Source organism: Lutjanus erythropterus, chromosome 20 (assembly GCF_056507025.1).
Source record: "Lutjanus erythropterus isolate fLutEry1 chromosome 20, fLutEry1.hap2, whole genome shotgun sequence".
In the NCBI taxonomy this organism is placed as follows: domain Eukaryota; kingdom Metazoa; phylum Chordata; class Actinopteri; order Lutjaniformes; family Lutjanidae; genus Lutjanus; species Lutjanus erythropterus.
Genome location: NC_139336.1, coordinates 12731319 through 12754333, shown reverse-complemented (window position 1 = coordinate 12754333; position 23015 = coordinate 12731319). Strand labels below are relative to the sequence as shown.

The window sequence follows — 23015 nt, the reverse complement described above, 5'->3', positions numbered from 1 at the left end:
TGCAGCTCACTTCATACCCCTTGATTTTGTTCATCTTCAAACTTGTCTTCACCTGATGCTGACTCAAGTCAAATCACTTGAGGCCATTTATCAGACTCCAGACAGCTAACCTCAAAAGATTTTATGCAGCTTTTTTCACACATGCAGTCGCACTTCCAAGACCTGTAAACAGACCTGCAGAGGTGGACTTTGATGTGTAAAATGAGTGGAGTTCCCCTCAGAGCATGAATGTAATCTTTTCCCAAATCTTATCAATCTGCTCAGTCTCAACTTAACTATGTGATCTTAGTTGCCTAAAGATAAAAGACAAACAGTTTAGCTACCTTAAAGGGGAAACTTTTCTGTACTAAATCATAAAATGACTATGGTATGACATCGGCAATTAAGGAGACAAGCTAAATTGAAATACTGGCTTCTTCAACAACAATGTTATGGCCAGTATGTTCTCGTCTGAAATTTCCATTCAGTGTGAAACATGCTTTTGTTTTGTTCTGTTTAACTATAACCAAAGTTATGCAACTGATTCTGAGACTGGATCCTGGATGAGCCCCCATATGTTATGACAGTGGGTCAAAAGAACCAACATGGATGAAGAAAACAAAGTTAGTTAAAAATATATATATATATTTATTTCTAGATTAAACACAACAGATAATGAACAAAGTGGAATGGAGTTGATTAAAGTCCATGGTTAGAGTTCATCTGGACTGCAGTACCCAATGAATGAAATAAGTAGGAAAATGTTAACAGGTATGTTCAAGTGAGTGTTTTGTTGTTATGGTGGTTAAAAACCTCTTCAAAAACCTCAGAACATATTTAGCTGATACAAGCTATGAACATAAATCTGCAAGAAATGGTCATTCAGTCTGACCTTCACTTCAGCACCAGTGCTCACTACAGTGTGTTACAAGTCATTATTAAGTCATGTTTCTTAAATTACTATTGATTTTGTCCCACGGCGAGAGAAGGCCGCCGAGGGCTACAGGAAAATGCGCAGATAGAGATATAAGTGAAATTTCTATAAGGACAATCTCAGCAGGCGATCAGTTATTATCCACAAGTGATGATGAATCACTTCGCTGTACTTTGATCACTTTGTGCTCTTCCCTCAGTGATATCCCCCTCGAGGTATTTTCTTTCTTATTTTGTACTTTCCCTGGCAGGAAAATCAATGAATGTTTGAATCACTTTGAATGGATGATTTGTCTGAATGGATAAGCACTGAATGAATGATGCATAAGGTTAAGATGAGCACATTTCAGAGCACACAATTTGAGCATCTCAGTGCCTCAACATCTGTCTGAAATAGAGGGAATAGAAATTCCTGACAGCTTGACCTCATTTGGCTGATTCCGTCTCGTGTTGTTGCATCTCGCTGCAGTCAAAATTTTAATATGGGTATTAAATACAGGCATGTATATGTGTGTTCATGAGCATGAGTGTGTGTGTGTGAACCCGTTTAGCTCGGTGTCAGACCTTCCGAAAGTGTATGTCGTAATACATTCAAGTCCATTAATGCCTGGGAATGAAACAGAATCCAAAAGAGGACACACACACGTCTGCACACACACGCACACAGACACACACACACACACACACACACACACACAGACACACACACACACACACAGAGTGCTGTATGTCTCTGATAGCTTCTATTATCTAGGTCTCCCTCCTGGCTGCACATCAAACATGGATGAGCTCCAACCATAAAAGGCTCCATTTTCCTTTGATTTATACAAGGAATAAAAATCGGAAAGGTGAAAAGTCCAAACCATGCATATTTTATCAGCTCGCTGACACCAAAGGCAAGACGGAACAAATTTTAACACAGAGCAAAACTTAAAATAGCCCATGATAGGACCAAATACTGAAGCTGCAACACCGAACCTCCTGACATTGTTGGCCAAAAACCTTCTAACCTGACCCTCTGTCAACAAAAGCTTGTCTACAAAGGTACAAATAAATTAGTTTTACAAGCAGATTTGACTCCACTTGATTAATTATTGAAATTATGACACACTACTCAGATATTGAGTAAACACAGTCTCCTTTTGGCTGTTTATACAAGTGGAATAAACACATGAAATTGAGGTCTAGACGGCAATGTAGATCTTATATTTTATACATAAGGTTCAAATTTTTCTTGACACCGCAGAGATCAGGCGGACAGATCCTGCTGTAGGTTCAAAAAAACAGTCCTCAGGGCCCCATTTTGTCTTGTTCCTTGTTAAAAGACAGCGGTGATTACAGATCAGTACTCTGGCAATGAGAGCCTTTATCTATGTGTCCCCATGGTGTTTCCACTAATAGTTCCTATGGCAGTGAGGGTGGGGGCTGGGCAGTGTGTGTGTGTGTGTGTGTGTGTGTGTGTGTGTGTGTGTGTGTGTGTGTGTGTGTGTGTGTGTGTGTGTGTGTGTGTGTGTGTGTGTGTGTGTGCTGGCCAGCCATTGGTGAATAGGTGAAATGATGCTGCTACAGTAGCAGCAGCCTATCACATTAGAAAGGTCATTTCCAATCTGAGAATCTGACAATGACACAAAATTAGAAAAAAATATATTTGGAAAATTTACTCTCACAGCAGTTCATGTCAAAATAAATCACTAGAAATATACAAATAATTGTATTGTTTGAAAAGTGACTTCCATATATTTTATAAAATATAGAACAAAATTACAGTGACACCTAATTTTTTGCTGATCCTGTTTGTTTTGAGGATAGAGCTATAAGATCACATTGTCTACAGTATTTGTGTCCTATGAATTTCCTTTATCTAGATGGAAAAAAATTAAAGCTATATGTAACATTTCTGCATATAATTGTCTGAAAGCACGAGGCATTGTTAAATATTCTGTTAAGTTGTGTACTTATATTGTCCCAAATGTTTCCAACAATGTCAAACGCAGAGAAATCTGTAATTTATTCAGGGTAACAGTGCGTTTCCTACTTTACCTTTACTTTCCCATCAGAAAGCCTTTTCCAACTGCAAAATGCCGTTATATAAGCCAAATATTGCTCATTTCAAACCACCAGACTTTACTGGCAAAATCAGTCATTTTACCTCACAGACCACAGGAGCTGGTGGTCTACTGCTGCCCTCATCAGTTTACCAGTTTGTTTCTGTTAGTATGTGACTTTGGTGTTTTAAAGCTTTAGTTCGGATTCACCAAAGTGACACAATAATACAAACAAAATAACAGATCAAGGAGAGAGTAGAACCGCAATTCCCATGTTCTGCAAAGTAACAATGGCTGATTTCACCCTTAGAGTTTGGTTGGTTTGGAGAGAGTGATATTGGCTTATATGATGGCGATTTCCAGTTGGAAAAGGCTGTCTGATGGCAAAGTAAAACAGTGAAAATATGATCTGATATTGTTCTTTTTTGTTGTTGTTGTTTGTTTTTTTTAGGTAGGCCTTTTTTAAGTGGCTGAAATACCTTTTGCTGCTGCCCCTGTACACAACAGTACATTGCTTAGGTTCAGTGCTGGTACTCCTCTCTGCTTCTCCAAACTGGGGGCGTGCCAACAGGCATCTCCTTTAGGTAATACACTGACTATCAATAAGTACCTCATGCAACCTCATATTAAATAATTTGAACTATCCCTTTAAATTAAAGCTCTTGAAATGTTTAGTCACATGACAGGTTTTACTCTGTGTTTACCACTTGCATATTAAACCACCCGTGCAGACATGTCCACTTCACCTTTCCTTTTGTTAGCTCATGTTATCCACCTATTCTCCTCCCCCATCTGTACTGTACATTCATCTGACCTCCCTCCTTCCACCACTCTATTCATAAATCGCTCCATACATAGCCCCACTCGCATCCTTACATTCCCTCCCTCGTCTCATCCTTCCTTCCTGTCCCCCTCTTATTCCCACTCCCCATTTTCTCCCCTTCCCCTTTTCTCCATCCATCCTGTCTGAATAATGCAATGGCTATGCAGCTGCACCGCCATTGTCCCTGCTTCAATGTTAATGTTGTGTCCTTGTCACAATTATTGGGTCACTAGCATCCATCACAGCTAATCATTGTCATACAGATACATGGACAAACAAAACACATTACAGAGAACAAAGGCGCACACATGTAGAGAACAAAGGCACACATGGAGCAAAGGAACACGCTGCGGTTTATGGTGCGCTTGTTAAATTAAATGATGCACTTTAAAAAGAAAAACACAACAGACACTGAAACAGATGCCACATGCAAAATGTATAGTGCGTATTAATGTGAATAAATGTGTGTGTATGTGTTCAGGGAATCTAAACTGTCAAAAACTTTATTATCGAAATTTCATGCTAAATCACTGTAACAGTGAGCTGAGAAAATAGAAATCTGGGGCTGCAACGTTATAACAAAATCAGTTAAGGGTCAGTTCACCTAAATCAACCAAAAGGCTTTTTTTTTCTCACTTCCACATAGAGGTGTCAAGCCAGGCAGACAATTTGGGTTTTATGTGCCAAGGTGTTAAAATATTTGACACTGAAACATCTGCTGCAACCTCAACGCACCTGTTACCAGGTGTTTGCTTGCTGAATTTAATAACAATACGGATGATGATCTAGTCTGAAATCTCTTCTCAAAGAATAAAGGAAGGCCTCAAAACAGGAAGTGGCTCCAAAAGTAATCTGTTGATGGGAAATGAGTGTCTCATATGAATTTTAGCACAAATAAAACAAAAATAGATGAAGTATTCTGTTCCAGTAGTGTATCAGGACAAGACAGGAATTGTATTTTTTTGTATTTTGCAGCATTACTTGTATTCTATTACTCACCTACCTTGTCTATTATTCAGTTTACTTTATGCAGTAAGGAGCTCAAGTTGTGTTCTAATGAAGATTCGCTGACTGTGGTTCAGAACCATCAAGAGCTGTTTGTAAAAATGCCAAATTCGTCTTTGTTGTAGGATGCTCTCAGCAACAGTCTTATTATTTAGAGTTGCTGTCATAGTTTAATTTGTAGTGAAAGGCTTTAAGTTTGTATCACTGCTGTGGTTTGGCTTCCCTTCAGATCCATGGATCAAGAGAATAGCGAATGCTTGTGATGGAGGATGGGTCTTTTACGGGATTATTTGTTTGATTTTCATCAAACAAACACTTTTCAGTGAAGGACTCAGTGTATGGATTTGGGCCGCCAGGCTGAAGAATTTGTGGGCGCAGGGCTGAAGGATGGGGGCTAATGTGGATTAGGTTAAACAAACCCATTAAAACATGAAAGGTTGTTGATAGCTGATGTGGGAGTATCAGAAGACATCTTCTCTTAGAGACCAGAGGCTTTAGGCTGTTTGTGTGTGTCTGTCTGTGTGTGTGTGTGTGTGCTTGTGTGTGCTGCAAATGAATCAATAGTGATGAGAGCAGGCTGGTTTCTATTACCCATTTAATTATCCTCTATCAAACAAACATGATAGCACCTTGAGATCACTTAGACCACGGTCCTTCACATATACACACACATTGTTGGACACATACACCATTATTACAGAGAGAATACACAACAGTACAGGGTCTTTTTTTACTTTTGCAGTCAGAGAAAATAATAGAAAATCAAGGTCACCAAAGTAGAGAAGAAATATGCATTTACAAAAGAGCAAAGATAGCAGGTTGTTTAATTAACCCTGTTCTCTGACCTCTAAGTGCGGAATTGGCAGAAAAAAAGGTAACAGGAGGCCAATTATGTAAGATAGCATCATTTGATTGCTCTCATTTACAACCTCGATAACAAAAAAGTTGGGACATTGTGTTAAACGTATATAAAAACAGAATGCAATAATTTGCAAAAACCTTTCAGCTTATATTCATTTGAATGCAGTACACAGACAGGATGTTTAATGGGAATTGAGGACACTAACTGTTGAAGTTTTGAAAGTGAAGTTATTTCTTATTCTTGCTTGATATTCGACTTAAGGTGTTCGGGAGTCTTGGGTGTCTGTTATTGCATTTTGTCCTTTATAATCCACCACACATTTTCAATGGAAGACAGGTCTGGACTGCAGACAGGCTATTCTACTACCCAAACTCTTTTAATACAAAGCCACGTAACACACACAATGTGTCTTGGCATTGTCTTGCTGAAATAAGCAGGGAATGTTGTGTTTGTGAATATTGTGGATATATGGCTTTAGCTTTGCATGAGAGATTCTTAACCTGCATTGAAGATGTAGTGACAAACTGTTTACTGAGGATGGTTTTCTGAAGTGTTCCTGAGCCCATGTAGTATTATCCTGGAAACAGACTGGTTTTTAATGCAGTGCTGCCTGAGGGATCGAAGATCATGGTCATTCAATGTTGGTTTGTGGCCTTGCTCCTTACGTGCAGAGATTTCTCTAGATTCTCTGAATCTTTTAATGACATTATGGATTGTTGATGATGAAAACATAAATGCCTTGCAGTTTTGTGTTGAGTTTTGTTGTTTTTGTTGGACTATTTGCCTAAGCAGTTTTACTCAAAATTGTGAACCTTGCTCCATCATCGCTTATGAACGACTAAGCCTTTCAAGGATCCCCCTTTACTGCCCACTTGTGATTCTGTCACCTGATATCAATTCACTTGTTTATCTGTTGAAAGACCAAACAGGTGTTTTTGAATATTCCACAACTTTCCCAGTTATTTGTTGCCCCTGTCATAACTTTTTTGGAGCATCAAATTCAGAATTAGTGTACATTTACAAAAAACAACAAAGTTTATCCATATGAACATTAAATATCTATTTAACACAGCATCCCAACTTCTTTTGAATCAGGGTTGTAATTCCATGTTAATATATCATGGGTTAAGGAACTCATGCTACTGTGTGTCATCTAAAGTGCCATGAGGCATAAAGTATTATTATCTGTTACAAAGCAACTAAGCCATTGTTGTCTACTGTCTTCATCTGACTAGGCATAAATAATCAAGACTTTGCTGAGATCAAAATATTTATACCGATGATGACTTGTCAGCAACAAACAAAAACAAGCTACTTGGATGCTGCAGCTGGGAAAGAGCAACATGACCGCAGTCAGCGTCTGACAGACAGCTGTGAGAAATGTGTGTGTGTGTGTATGTATGTGTGTCTGCTGGTGTCTGATTAGGCTGGGGTGCCTGTCCTCTCTCTCTCTCTCTCTCTCTCTCTCTCTCTCTCTCTCTCTCCCCCTCTCTCTTTCTGGCATGATTACATAACAGGAGATCTGCAGTGGAATCTGTGTGTGTGTGTTGTGTACGTCTGTGTACAGTATGAGCATGCAACTGAGAGCAAGTTTGTGTGTCGTGTGACTCAGTGCGTATGTTTGACCTAGAAACGTCAAACAGTCTCTCATGGCTTCATTAGGGCATAAACTGAAAGTTCAGAATCTATAACCTTCACATTATCATCCAACTTGCTCCCTGCAGCCGTGTTTGTGTGTATGAGTGTCATTTTTGTATCATTGTTTTGGTCATTTTCTTATTTTCTGATAAAGTGTCATACCAAGCTTGTCACAATTTTCTTCATGTCTCATATTTCTTTTTCCACTAACTTTTTCTAATAGACATTCTCCCTTATAGAGTTGCAAAGTGGGAGGAGCCACTGGTTCTGAAAGTATTTTTCCTCACTCTGATCTCCCTTTTCAGAACTTGTTTTTTAAGAGTTAGCACATATTGACGTTGGGAAATTTGACAGTGACTCATCGTGACACGTGTTGATGTACATTAAGACAATGTCAGTGTGCTGGTTTAAAGAAAAGAATGGCTGCTGGTGTTTTGAAAACTGTTATACACAACAAATCCTCCAGATTAGATTAAAATTAGGTTGTTTGAAATATATTGATGATCTTACACTGCTGTTGTTAAGTTGGGTTAGGTAATAGAGGAAGAAGGGAGGTAGAAGATAAGATTTGGTTAGGCTAAGGCACAGAAGCAATTTAGTCAGGGTTATGAAAACATCATGGCTCGGGTTACAATAATAACCACTTGGTTAGGGTTAGGCAAAGTTCACATGGTTAAAAGACACCAGCTTTAGCAGTTCATAGGAAATGTGAAGAGGAAGGTGGTTTCACATCTTAAGTCCTAAACCCTTTCCATTCACCTGACCTCCTCCCTCTGTGGACTTAGCAGCTCTAAAACACCACATTTCCTCCTCCACTCCTGACAGAGTAGGGTCATGATTCCTATGGCTGATAGAGGGCTTTGTCCCTTAAACATATGTAGATTTGGGAATTTGTGAAGCTACAAATTCAGAATGCTTTGTCATTGTAGTTGACCCTTCCTAAGCCCCACCCCTTTTCACTCTGTGCTCCAATAACTGTTGGGCAAGATTGGCGCCCGACAGAACCTCGGTCAACTTTCTACTTAGACATGCTATGTGCTGGGTTTGTTTATTTTGAAAAGAAAAAATAATCATGAAAATGGTCAAAAGTTGTCAACAGGGAACCTGTAAAAACAACATATTTATGTGTATATCAGCTAGTTATCAGATAGTTTGTTAGCTTGGGTTTTGCTAACATTAGGAAAGGAAAAGAGAAAGTTGAACGAGGTTCAAAAAGGAGCAGGGCTCAGGAAGGGTCAAGTAGAAACAAAACACTGCACCATAGTTGCTCAGTTCACAAAAGATTGATGCAAGTTAGGGATCTGGCAGCCATTCACCCACTTCCAAGGTGCACAAAGAAGGGAAAAGTTTCGAGAGGTCAAAACCTAGAACATCAGCATCATCACGTTCCATCTGTCCTATCAGGTATCTAAATTTTAGTGGTGCACATTTTGCAAAGACACTTCTGTAATGTTGACTTTTCGTCGAAGAACCAGATATTTTCTTACATATTTGCTCCCCTTTTTGTCTTGAAGATTCAACCAGGAGCGTTTCGTACCCTCCCAAGCTTTAGAAGTGCACCAAAGCCGGCCACCTGACATTGTCTCTGCAGAAAATGAACAGGACTTTTCCTACTGGAACTCCACAGACAGTACAGATGCCTGAAATAACACCTCGTCTTTTGCAACTCTATAACAGAGATAAGGAAGGCAGTACAGGAGGAGTTATCAGTTCCAGGACCACTGCAGCATTTCACCACCTCTTCCTCTCACTCTCGCCCTTCACTCTTTTCCCCTCCTTTGCCGAGTCCCGCCTCATCACCTCTCTTTCTCTCTTCCCACTCCTCTGGCGTTCTCTCATCTTTCTCCCCCCTGCTGCATCCTCTCCCCCTCTCTCTCTCTCCCCAACCCTCTTCCCCTCCTCCCCACATGTCTGTCTGTTCGAAACTGGAGCAACGTCTTAATCGAGGCTCGGAGACGTGACGGGAATTTCTAAGCAACCCGGGCTCTGCAGTACAGACACAAACACACACACTCACACACACATTCTGCTTGGCAGCCAATTAACAGCCTGCGATCCAGAGCCAAAGGAATAACTGCATGCTGATGAGCTGGCGGCTGTATGTGTGTGTGTCTATACGTGCGTGTGTGTTTGTGATGAGCTGGTGGCCGTCAGAACCACTTACACAGATAGAAGGATATCTCTTTTATGTGTTCAGGGGAAAGAGGGGGATTATGGTGCATTAAAAACCATCGCTGTGAGGGACAAACTAAGACAGGAACAAGGAAGTGCGACTATGTGCCCGAGATTCTCTTTGTGCATGTCAGTGTGTCTGTTTGATGCTTCTATATATGTGTGTGCGTTTGTGCACACACACAGAATTAGGGGAACAATGCGGATGATTTACATGGAGCTGAGTCTTGCGTTCTCCTCCTCATCCTTCCTCTGTTTTCCTTACCTTTCGTTCTCCTCCTCCTTCTCCTCCTCCTCCTCCTCGCTTCTATCTTGCTTTCACTTTGGGGAGTTCATCCAAAGGTGAGCGCCTAACAACAAAAAAAAAAAAAATGTATCGCTCCCACCCTCCAAAAATCTCATATATTCTCTTTATGTGTCAAAAATATTGACACCAGCCTTGACACGATATCCCCGAGCAGCTAAGCTCTGTGTTTGCCAGTCCAGGTTTCATCATCCATACTTGTTTTTTTTTTTCTTCTTTTTCTTTCTGGAGAGAGATAGAAAACATTGAAAAGATGTCTGTGGGTTTAAATCCTGCCTTCTGTGTTGTTGTTGTTGCCCTACTTCTCTGCATAGTCCTCCATATCTTTCTTCTTCTGTACACTCACTGGATAAATAAGTGAAAAAACATGGCAGGTGGAATGGAAGGTGTAAACCACTATTCACAAGTGAATAAGATAATATTCACTATGTATGTATGTTAATTCCATCACAATTACTGCACATTATTAGTACTAGAGGTCACAAGAATTTATAAAGAACAACTCTTTCATACAGTGTATTCCTTCCTTTTTTTTCATTGAAATTTGTCTTAAAACAGACTCTAATTTACTTCTTTGTACCAGAGTTAAAATGTATCCAGATGAGGTTACATAATGATCTGTTTGATTTAATCTGGACACAGCACTGTACAGTCAGTCCATTATGATCACTTCATGCTTTATAGCATCAATATGGGTGTGTTGTTCACTTTTAATCACAACTAATACAAACTAATAGTCATGACAATAAAAAAAAGAATGAGCGAATAACTGACAGTTGCAGTATTAGTTCTAAACTATTTATAATCATATAGATAGCGATGGTCAGTGAGGCTTTTTTCATTTGTGTTACAAAATTAATTTAGTCTTCTTTAAACTAGGATGACAACTAGTGGCAAAATGCTGAGATAGCAGGAAAGATGCTCATGGTTGGAGCATCGTTTTGCTGGTAAATATTTGTGGAAGGGAATGCTGCCATCTAGTGGAGAGATGTGTAAAAGACAGTGGGAGGTCAGAGACAACTCTGTGCAGAACATGAAGGAAAAAGCTTTGCCCGTTTCCTTTTGAAATAGTAAAGTACCGGTGTGAAGGATTTAGTGGCATCTAGCGGTTACTCTTCCCTTCCAAGCGTGTAGAACAGACTCGGGCAAATATGGCCCAGAGCCTGGATGTTCCATACAGGCCCATCACAATTTAGAAATATTGCAATCAAAATTTTAAGATATAGACTTTTTTTTGACTGTTTAACTGTTATCTGGCCTTATTCTAAAGCTATCTGAGCTGTGTTCATTGTTAATGATAATAAACTGTATCTTTCTCTTTTTTTTTAAATAAATATATTTTTTAATCAATAGGACAGCTGAAGTGAATGTGAGAGTTGCTTTGTGTTTGGCAACATCGTTCTACAGTAGTTGAGTGGCAAAGATGAATGGTAAAAAGAGAAAAGGTCGCCACTGGATATTTAACAAGACATGGATTCCGAAGTATTGCATCACTGAAGTCACCATTAAAGTTGTTTGTTGTGTCTTACATCACATTTGTGTCTGGCCAACAGCAATGCACTACAGCAGAAAACAGCTGTAACTGCCCAAGAGCAGAACTGAGAAAAAATTACTCTAAAGTTTTCATGCTGTTGACCCAAAATAGTTGAAGGCAGATAATTGGATATGTGGCATTTTTATAGCTTTATATCAGGCTGGCATGTCCAGCTGGCGTCTGACGGGCGCCCGACCTCGCCATGATGGTCGTGGGCTGAGCCGGTGCCTCCTGTGTCCGGCTGGTGTGGCCGGCTGGCATCTGACCAGCGCCTGACCTTGCCACGACGGACTTATGGGGGGGCATGGCCATGGTGTGGCGTGGTATTTTGATGTTTCGCCATGAAACATAAAATTGCTATAACTTCTGTATAAATGATCCAATCGGCATCAAACTTCACATTTGATAATTGCCCCGCCCTGAACACAACTAGATGACGATATCCTGCAATAGTGATTGTGCCACCTACTGGCAACCTGTTTTAGACTCTAACGTGCTCCTCCAAACAGGTTGACCATATCCAACTCAAATCTGTTCATATAGGCCTTACGACCTCGGTAATTCTATGTAGTGAAGGTCTTGATGTATCAAAACACAGTGTATCCATGACAGCAAAGTGAAAATAATTTTTTTGCCGAAACACAGGAAGTTGTAAAAACTTCTGTTTACATGGTGGACTCCACCTGAAACTTCATGTATGTAAATAATCTGATTGACTTTGTCATGAAACATGGAATTGCTATAATTTTGGATTAATTGATCCACCAAACATCACGTTTTGTAAGAGTCCCAGCCTGGATATATCCACATGACAATCAGTACATAGTCATAGCACCACCTAGTGGAGACAGGCAGTGACATCAAATTCCCTCCTGTGGTGTCTGAAGTGTGTGAAAATTCAGCACCTCGTAGACCAGTTTGTGTCTTGCATCTTTAGAAAAAGATTATTTACTGATATCTATAACTTCCTCCCACATTCCCCTTTTCCAACTAATTAGCATTTTACACTTGTATTTAAAACATAAAACAATAAATTGTTAGATTAACATGTAGATGAGTCCATGTGTTGAGGTGTGTCCTGTGTGCTGTTGTCTGTCTCTGTGCTGCTGTCTTCTGTCTGTATTTTCTCCTCCAGGCTCCTCTTGATAGTCAGCTCTCTCTCAGCCTCCTCCACACATGGAGCTTTGTCCTCCTGGATGTGGAGCTTCCCGTCTGGATCCAGGTAGCAGGAGACGTCTTCAGGGTTCAGCCCTTCAGGCAGATCAAACTCCTGTCTGAATTCCTGGAGTCTGTAAGAGTAGGAGGCTTTCTCCTTGTCCTCCTGCTTCTTCTCTGTCTTCCCGCTGACTCTCAGCTTCCTGCCCACCTGCCTGACAGACAGCTCCTCTGGGGAAAAGCCTCTGGTGTCCAGGGTCAGGCCAAAGCTTCCTCCCTCTTTCTCCAGCTGGCAGGAGAGTGGCTGTATGGCCACCGTGGTTTGGAAAGGCTCTGTGTCCTCCAGGATGTTGTGTTGAAGTTTGTCCATCAGCTCCAGACTGTTGTGGAGCTCCTGTAGGTTTCTGTGCAGTAGATTCTGCTGGTGGAACAGAGCTTTGACCTGTGGACGCAGACTGTGGACAGGCCAGTAGAAGTCCATGAATGGACTGAGGGCAGACTGGAGTCCATGAGAGCACAGCATCTTCACTGTGTGTTCAGTGTTGAGTCCTCTTGTTGTCAGATCAAACACTGTTGAAGTGTCTCTTCTCCTCTGTGTGTCTTTCTGTCTCAGCAGTGGGACTGTCTCAGCTTTTATATTCTAACTGGAGGAGCTCCAGAGTCTTCGGGAACTTTCCTGTCATTACCACAGCTCTCCACTGGATGGAGCTGTTACACAGGAGTGATGATGTCATCAGAATGTTCCTGTTTGATCAGGAAGTTTTCTGTTTTAAATGATGAATGTATTCATTGGTACAAATGAAGAGATTTGAATGTATTCATTGGTACAAATGAAGAGATTTGAATATTAAACAGTTCAATTGAACTGTTGAGGATAAGTTACCTCTTAAAATATACACTGATGATGACATTATGTATTTTTCTCCAGATTATCTTGAGGAACATTTTTGTTAGATGATTATTTCTTTTGATGTCAATTGCTAATCTAAATGTGATTGTCAGAAAAAAAAAGAAAGAAATGTCTTTTTTTTTTTTGTTTGTTTGTTTGTTTGTTTTGTTTTGTTTTTTTGCAAAAATGTTACAGTCCAAAGATTGAGAAAAACTGCACACTTCCAAAATTTGTTTAAAATATCAGAGATGAAAGATAATAAAATGTCAGCAATATCAGTGAATAATCTTTTTAACAGAGACATGTTTTTTTTCTTTCTATCACAGATCCACTGATTAGAACAAAAAATGGTGAATACTATATTCACCCCACCATAAATTTCTTCTGATTGAAAACTGCTTTCCCACATGAAACACAGTATTGCTAACTATCTCAGAATGACACTGTCCAAACACTCTGTGCATCAGTGATACTCAACTTGTGGCCTGTGGGTTAAATATTGACCCCTGGTGGGGTGCCTGGTGGCCCCCTGACCATTTTCTAATTCACAACGAAAATAAACTGATTCACAATGTTTTGTAGGAAGGAGGGGCAGATCTATCAGTTTTGTATGATGTGATAAATGAGGCTGTTAGTAACAGAGAAGGCTGATGTTTGTGTGATGATATTTCACATCATCACAAGGTGCAGAGCGATCAGACATAAGCTCTGCAGGGGAAAACAACTATTAGCTGAAGAGAAGGAAATGCTTCACAGAAATCAGGATAATTTCCCATAATTGTGTATTTCATACCAAAAGAGTTTAAATGTTCTATTCCCTCTGTCCTTGGTAGGAGCTGTTTATGTCTATGGATTCTATTCATGATTCAGTCCAACATTTCAGTGATCGCATGATGGAAGAGGTTCTAGTATTGTTTAATGTTGCATAAACCCTTTCAAATGTTACCAAAGTATTTACAAATAAAGTGCAGTTGCATTTAATAAATGCAGTAAAATACCTGATTTTTTTTTTTTTTTTTTTTTTTGCCATTTCATACACTTAGCTGATTTAATTAATACGTTAAGTTAATAAGTCAGTTAATTTGAAAATAAATAATTTGAAAGGTTATGGGCCTTTTGATGTTATTCAATTTTTCTCATAAATACTATCATTATTAATGTTTGTTTATTGACTGGTCCCTGACCTGCCGTCATTTTGTAAAAGCAGCCCCCTGACAAAGCAAGTTGAGTATCCCAGCCATTCATAATTTTGTGTAATCCTCGCCTGTCATTTACACATCTGTCCAGTAGATGGCAGCCTGTCCTTCTACAAATATTTATCTGCATACACTGGAGTGGGAGTGAACTTATACATTAATTTATTGCATCTATTATATACATTTTGACAGCAAATTGACAGGAAGCATGATTTTATTTTAAACATTTATTTATCATACTCAGTTATAAAATATGCAAAAGCACATGTGATTATCATGTAACACTTGTGTAAAACACATTTAACAATAAATTGTTAGATTAACATGTAGATGAGTCCATGTGTTGAGGTGTGTCCTGTGTGCTGTTGTCTGTCTCTGTGCTGCTGTCTTCTGTCTGTGTTTTCTCCTCCAGGCTCCTCTTGATAGTCAGCTGTCTCTCAGCCTCCTCCACACATGGAGCTTTGTCCTCCTGGATGTGGAGCTTCCCGTCTGGATCCAGGTAGCAGGAGACGTCTTCAGGGTTCAGCCCTTCAGGCAGATCAAAGTCCTGTCTGAATTCCTGGAGTCTGTAAGAGTAGAAGGCTTTCTCCTTGTCCTCCTGCTTCTTCTCTGTCTTCCCGCTGACTCTCAGCTTCCTGCCCACCTGCCTGACAGACAGCTCCTCTGGGGAAAAGCCTCGAGTGTCCAGGGTCAGGCCAAAGCGTCCTCCCTCTTTCTCCAGCTGGCAGGAAAGCAGCTGCATGGCCACACTGGTTTGGAAAGGCTCTGTGTCCTCCAGGATGTTGTGTTGAAGTTTGTCCATCAGCTCCAGACTGTTGTGGAGCTCCTGTAGATTTCTGTGCAGTAGATCCTGCTGGTGGAACAGAGCTTTGACCTGTGGACGCAGACTGTGGACAGGCCAGTAGAAGTCCATGAATGGACTGAGGGCAGACTGGAGTCCATGAGAGCACAGCATCTTCACTGTGTGTTCAGTGTCGAGTCCTCTTGTTGTCAGATCAAGCACTGTTGAAGTGTCTCTGTATGTCTTTCTGTCTCAGCAGTGGGACTGTCCCGGCTTTTATATCCTAACTGGAGGAGCTCCAGAGTCTTCAGGAACTTTCCTGTCATTACCACAGCTCTCCACTGGATGGAGCTGTTACTCAGGAGAGCTGATGTTGCTGGATTTTTCCTGTGTTGTCAGGAACTTTCCTGCATTTGCAAGAGTTGAACATTGGATGTCACTCAGATTCATGACATTAAAGTAAATAAAAGTGTCCATTTACCTGAATTCCTCCAACAGTTTTTCAGTTAGGTAGATAGTAGTTTGGGTTTTATTTATCCAGTACCCCGTACCAGGATAAAGAGAGAAGTAGTACCACTATTATGAGAAAAATCATGGAGCAACTTTGGCATGTAGTTTGTACAAATATTGAATCAGAATTACATCAGAATTCATTTCACCTTGCCTCCATCCGTCCATTTCCTTATTAGTGCTCAGCAGGTCAGTTATCTTCCTCCTGTCATCCATAGATAGACTTATCTTCCCCTGCAACCACATCACTCTGAAGCCACTGTCTGCCTATTAGTACTGAAATCAATGGCAGAGGCCAGACAAGAGAGAGAAGAGAAGAGAGAAGAGAAGAGGTTTCACCCTTTCACTTCAAGAATTACAAGGTGAAAAAAACTTTTATTTTATAATGTATTGTTTTTGTTCAGTGTGAACATAGTGACACTCAGTGTTTTTTAGTGTTGGTGTTTTTCTGCAACAGCTTTCATTCTCCCTGGAGGAAATTCATCTCCTGGGGTCTCGTTTCCCAACTCCTCTTTCCCTTAGTCTTTTAGCAGTGTAAATAAAGATGACTGTTGTAGTTTCCTTTGCTTTAATTTGACTTAAGGCAGATGCAAAATACAGCACCACTTTAAAATAAGACTACCACTGTATACATTTTTTTCTTTTTTTCCTCTACTATTTAGGTTGTTAATATTAAATGGGCAAAAGTGGCCTAATGCTTGCCAAATAGTGAGCCCACATTTATCTGGACTGCTAAACTTCAAATCTGATTGCTTGCTCAGCTTACCATTTGGCAATATTGTTTGTCTTACTATTTTCAGCATGCGCCACTTTTACACTTCAGAGTAATGGTAGTACAGTAACTGACACTTGCCAAATAGTGAGCCCTCATCAATGTATGTGAACTGTGTAATTGTTTGTGAATGATTGATAAAGTGTTTACAACTTAAATAATAACCTAATTATAAAGCATTTATAAATCACTTATTACAGAAGCCTTAAGGTGGTATCCAAAATACTTGCAATAATACTTGTAAAACCTCCTGATTTCTTTTATTAAAATAAAACAAAATTGCATAACTCCCTGTGTATCTTGTAGAAAGAGCCAAATAACCAATAGCATATTACACAGATGGAAATTCATATCTTCTATCTTTGTGTAAACACTCATATGCAAAGCAGTGCCCTTCACTACTGTGATCAAGACTGAAGTATTAAACACACATCTGTGCACTGTAACATGATGCAGCTACATGGCTGATGAGATACAATTTAGAAAGGTCAGACTAAATGCTCTCAGTAATACTCACTTTAATTTGATTACTGTGTGCTATTTGCAAGGCTGGGGGGCTTATGATCTATTGGGTAATGCCTTGCCTTCAATTTGACTCCATATTTGCCCTTATAAAGAAACCTTATAGTAAGATGAAGAAGTAAGAAGATTAGTATTTTATTTCTAAATCTTGGTTTCAACCAAAATATATTTGAATTATACCACCAAAAACAAAATAAATACATAAGGATATTCAGTAAAATGATTAGAGACAACCATTTATTTACTTCTGAACATCCCAAATTGTTGGAATCCTTGAGGACAGCAACAAATAACATCCCAGCTGGTTGTGCTCCCATCCAATAACACTCACGTCCCCTCCAATTTAAAGACAAAATCTTTCAATAAAAAGTTAACTGAATAACATTAACCGAGTCAGTTGTATTCATTTTTTCGACTTAAAGAAATAACAAGTAAGAGGAAAAACAACAATTGTAGAGTTTTGTCTTTATTAACAATTAGAAAAACAATTTGTAATATCTAAGGCCACTTTTTAAATCAGCAACATGTTGTGTATTAAAAAGTGAGTTAACGTTTATTGTTCCAAAGTCAGACAACATAACATAAGCTTCTATATACTGCATGCTCCCTGGCTAAATGACTGTGAAACTGTGAAAGTCAATGACTGCTAGAATTTTTTTATTATTATTATTTTAAGTTATAAAAGACTGTGCATGAAAATGTCCATGATGAAACATGCATTTCATCAGAATCAGTTGCATTGTAAATATTGGGTACGGTGGATGTAAGACATTAAAAAATGAAATTTTAGTTGGCCCTCCTGACTTAAAGGGACAATTCACTCAAAAATCATAAAAACATATTTTTCCTCTTACCTGCAGTTCTATTTATCCATATAGAATTTTTCTTTTTAAAACAAATTTGGGAATTTCGGCCACAGAGATATCTGCTTTGTCTAAAATATAACTGAACCAGATGGAATTCTGCTTGTGGTGCTCAGAGCACCAAAATAAGACAGGAGTTGTATTGTATATTATATTATAATATATATACATATATTGTATATTATATTCAAGAGACATTTATATGGCCAGTATCTCCCAAACTTGGAAAATCACACCAAAACAAACTAGGTGGATAAAAAAGTACTACAGGTAAGAGGAAAAATATGTATTTTTGATTTTGGAGTGAACTGTCCCTTGAAAGAAAACATGGTTTAAACAAGAGTAAACAAATGAACTCATGTTCACCAGTGAACATATGACTAACATGCCTTAAGTATTCTCTTTAAACATCATGAAACAACATATAAGACAGTGAATTTCCTTAAGACCATTAGTAAAATAAAACTTTTAACTTGAAAGGGTACCAGTAAATACCTGTATTTTTTGAAAATGTAACTTGTATGTACTCTTACTGTGTAATGCCCACATAATAAATGTACCCTTTGAGGTAGATCAGTCTTGTCCTCAATGTTACGCAACTCTTTGGAGTAAAGGTACCATATGTTGCATGTGACCGTCAGAGGTTACATGAAGATGCAGTCATGGAGTTGAACGTATTTTCCAAATGAGTGTGGTGGTGCTCAATGAATCCTATTTGGCAGGCAAATGAGCCTCAGCATTGACCTGCCAGGTTCTGGAGCTGCTTCCATAGAGTCAGCATCTCCTTGGGGCTCCGTTTATGAACGAGCAGAACAGACTTGTAAGCACAGGGATTGCCCCTGTCTGTCTCTGGGAGATCAAATGTTAAAAAACCCGGGTGGTGGCTTGGAGAGAGCCCGAGTCTGTGCAGGCACATGCCCAGGTACACATCGTCTATTGGGAAGAGGCGGACCCTCTCAGACACCTCTTTCAATCGCAATGCAAGTGTGCCAGAGTACACCACCCCTCCTCCACCAGCGTACGGTGGGTACGCACCTTTGTAGAAACGCTCAGGTATGTAGTATTTAGTGGACGGCTCGCGGTTTGGCATTGCATTACTGATCACATCCCCCACAAACAAATTCAAATCTGTGTCCGTTCCATTTGTGTAGGCTCTCCACAGGTTGTGCTCCTCCCACTGCTTGTGCAGGTAATCCAGAAGGGCACCCGTTCGAACAAAGACATCATCGTCCCCTTTGAACACAAACATGGCATTGGGGCAGTACTGCCGGAGCCAATCCCAGAACAGCAGGTCCTTGAGGGTCAAGTTAAAGAAAGTGTCTCTGAAATCCCACTGCAGGATGTCCCCGTATTTCTGGTTCTCAAGCTCAAGAAGGTTTTTGAGATCAGGGTGAGGACCTGTGCTTGAGTCCTGTCTTCCAAGCAGAAACACTGTGCGCACTAATCCGCCTCTCTTTCTGGATTCTCCCCTCACCAGCCCACTGTGTCCCCATGTTTCACGGATGGCCTGCCTGTTTTCAAAGTTGCCCACTTGAGATTTGATGGCCATGATGAGCATGGGAGACTCCAAACCAAAGGTACTATTGTTGCTCCTGCACATACCAGGCTGATTGATAAGGAGAGGATACTCCCTGCAGTGCATTGACCAGATAAATGCCTTCATTTGTTCCGGCAAGCTGTTTAAATCATGCATACGAGGGACTGAACACTGATGTGACACACAGTCAGAGACGCATTTATCTTCGATTTCTGATACAAGCCTATATTTTGGCTTCCTCAGTATCCTGGTTGTGTTTCCTCGCAGTATTGGATTGTGCTGACGGTCCCAAGCGTGCTGCAACTGGTTCCACAGTGCCCTGTCCTCCAGACGAAGGTTCCAGAAAGGGCCAAGTGGGTGAGAGGCCAACGAGGAGGTGTTAGCAGAAATCCCCGGGGCAATATAGTGGAGAGTTATTTTCGGAGGAGAATAGGAGATGGTGACGAATATGGACACCATGATATAGATCAGAAGATGGCCGGTCATCATGCAAGGCAGCAGGCACATGCACAACAGTCTCCCGTTGCACTTGCAGTATCTGCCCATTGCCTGTAGTATACAGATCAGACACACACCTGCACACAAAAAAATAACATATAAGGACATATGATTTCTCTAATAAATAATCATAACCATATACTGTAGAATAAGTGGGCGGAGTCACTATGACATCATGTATTGGTCTGTGGATGACCACCATAGCGGTCTGTCTGGTCACAATCTTTCTTGTATTACAGCTAAACAGTACATGAAAATATGTTTATGAGAAACATTTTAAGCAAGTCCTGTCTAGTTTGACAGAATACTGAGAATGACTGGTCAATTGCACAGTAGCCCCACCTTGAATTATTGTCTATTTTATTCAAACATTTGCGACCATAATTTACAAAATGAAATTCATACTGTATTGGAGAAGACTTGAACCGAGCTCATTAGGAAGCTGTTTAGTGAGGTCATAAATCACATGACAAGTAGGGTCATTTTCTCTTTAAACTGCCACCCCACCCCCACTGAATTTAGACCACTGCAGTGGCATTGCTCTACCTAGGAATTTTTTTTTTTTTTAAAGCTAACGATACAGGCAACCCTCTGGAGTTTCTGTCTCCTTGGTGATGGTCCAGTGAGGGTTATTAACTGTACACACTCAGAGCATCATCCAGCACCTACTTGCCAGTAGGCACACAGCCCCTGTAGACACAGTGTGGAACATGTAATATGCAACAAAGTGCATTAACTCCCTCTTTCCTCAGCTCTTATGAGTTGGGTAAACATGGCCATGCTATTTTGGTCCTGGCTTCAATAGTATTTGATTATCATTTCACGCTTCTTACATTTTCTTTGTTTAAAATCATCACTGTGAATTGTGAAACGATTTAAATTTAGGTTATGATTCCTCTGCATATAATTCATTTACTTTTATTGTCAACATACTGTTCCTCTAACCTTTATAGCATCATAACTACAACAGTAAAACTGTTTGTCAAATCCTTACTGATTTAGGTAATGCATGAAAGGACAAAGGACAAGATTACTTACAAGTGTGTTGACTTCTTCCTTTGGTTTAACCGACTCAGACAGAAGGCACAGTGACTTGTGTTCTCCACTTTTTGTTGTAGTGTTTTCATCCGGCTTGGTTATAGGCTGGTTATAATGCTGCAGGTCCGTAGCGGATCATTTATGTCCATAACGATGAAGGATAAAGAGAAGCATCCGTTAAATCTAAAACAGTCGTCCTCACAACGCAGAAACAGCCGCAGCTGAGCAACAGGTCCCAGGTGACTGTGCGCACAGAGCATGCGCCCCTCTGCGTCCTTAACAGAGCATGATGATGAGGAAAACAATCACAGTTTTGACGTAGGCCTACTACCTGTGCGGGCAGAGACTAAATTCAGCTTCATCGGGAAATGATTTCTCCACAAAGAGACGCGAGAGATGCTTTGATTTGCATGCAGGTGCATATGTCTGTATATTTGCATGATGTGGCCAATGTCCCATGAAACCAAAGGTTGTCTCAACCACCCTCTGCCATTTATTTCAAAGTGACTGGGGTTTAACATCGCACAACTTGCACAAACACTAAAAAGCGCTTCCCCTAATACGCAGGTAGAAATCAGTGTCATTTTATAGGCCTGCATTTGTATGCCGTTTTGAATGAGCAAATAAATAAAATAATGAATAGCTGTGGATGAATATATATCTCAAGTTATAAATTAACAATGCAAAAAAATCTGTAAAACATTTAACTTAAGTTAACAGGCTAGCATGTGATATAGGGTAGACTGGGGATGGTTGTAAAAAGTCTTACTCTCTGGATCAGAGACATGTTAGAGTGATGACACTTATAGGCCTATTGTACAAGCTCAGTTAGACCCTTTCCCCACCAGGAAGACAGAGGACAATTTCAACATCTGCTACTGCATTTATTGAAAAAAAAAAAAAGTTTTTTTTCATTAGCTGTATTTGTGTCATACTGACCTGACCTTTTCTATGAATTAATAAAAAATACAATGTTGAATAATTGTTTGATTGAATTGGAAGCAACATGTTAAGCAAGGGTCTATATGTCAATGTGTCTAACAGGCACATGATGATCTCTTAAGGTGGTGACAGTTGCAACACGCTAAGCAGCCACACACAAAGAGACCACACATCAGTATTTTTCAAAACACACAAGCAAATGAAGCTGTATAAGTACAGTTCACACACTGAATTGACAAAAAAACAGTTTTTTAAAACAGATGCAATTTTGTGCAATAAATACATATATAATAAAAGTTTGTTGCATTGCAAATTGATCTACTCTTCCTTTCTCACACTGAAAAAAATAAAGAGACTGAATAACATCTGTAACATCTACACATTGACTCAAGTTAGACCTGTGTTCTACACATAAACAAACTCAATAGCTGTTATTTGACTAACTAAACAATACTATAATATTATTGTATAAAGAAATACTCTAATACTAATTTGAAATGATGCATATGGCCAAAATACTGTGCTTATTGAGACAAAAAGCAATGGTTAACCTGCTAGTAAATATCCCCAGGGTTTGGGGTCAGTTGCAACATATGATTTCTTCCTTCCAAATAAATATTATGAATGATATGTTATATGTAATCATCTTTTAATTGTATGAGTGATTAGCAGGCAGATGTATGTTTAATATGTGAAGATTTGGTTGGTCTACTCCAAATAGTCTCTGAGTAACTGAGAGAAATGCTAAAGAACAGTCTTGCAACTGTCCCCAGTCTCCCCCACCTAGTTTAGAGATGGAGCACTGACTCATGACTATGTATCTACTGGCATATATCTTTTGTTGTCATATATATGCATATATCATTGAAATCACTGTGATATTGCACAGTTTTATATTGTTTATGGTGATCTTATTGTCAGCAGCAGCATGGTTTGCTTTATGTTTAATATTATATGGATTGACCGTGATCAAACTGTGATTGTCAAAAATTGCACATTACAAGTGTGAGTGCTTTA

The 23015-nt window shown here is 39.7% G+C and overlaps 1 protein-coding gene and 2 pseudogenes across 1 annotated transcript; all 3 read right to left on the bottom strand.

The window, feature by feature from the left end:
• Positions 1-12288: 12288 nt before the first annotated feature.
• Positions 12289-12975, bottom strand: LOC146308214 (heat shock protein 30-like; annotated as a pseudogene).
• A 1790-nt stretch (positions 12976-14765) lies between these two features.
• LOC146308213 (heat shock protein 30-like) lies at positions 14766-15514 on the bottom strand (annotated as a pseudogene).
• Positions 15515-18238: 2724 nt separating this feature from the next.
• Positions 18239-21489, bottom strand: LOC146308212 (N-acetyllactosaminide beta-1,3-N-acetylglucosaminyltransferase 2). The gene is made up of 2 exons (XM_084745884.1): positions 21057-21489; positions 18239-20095 (listed from the first exon to the last, which is right to left on the bottom strand). The coding sequence occupies exon 2, from the start codon at positions 20064-20066 to the stop codon at positions 18717-18719; it is 1350 nt and encodes a 449-aa protein (XP_084602010.1). The 5' UTR covers positions 20067-20095; positions 21057-21489; the 3' UTR covers positions 18239-18716.
• Between the last annotated feature and the right edge of the window lie 1526 nt (positions 21490-23015).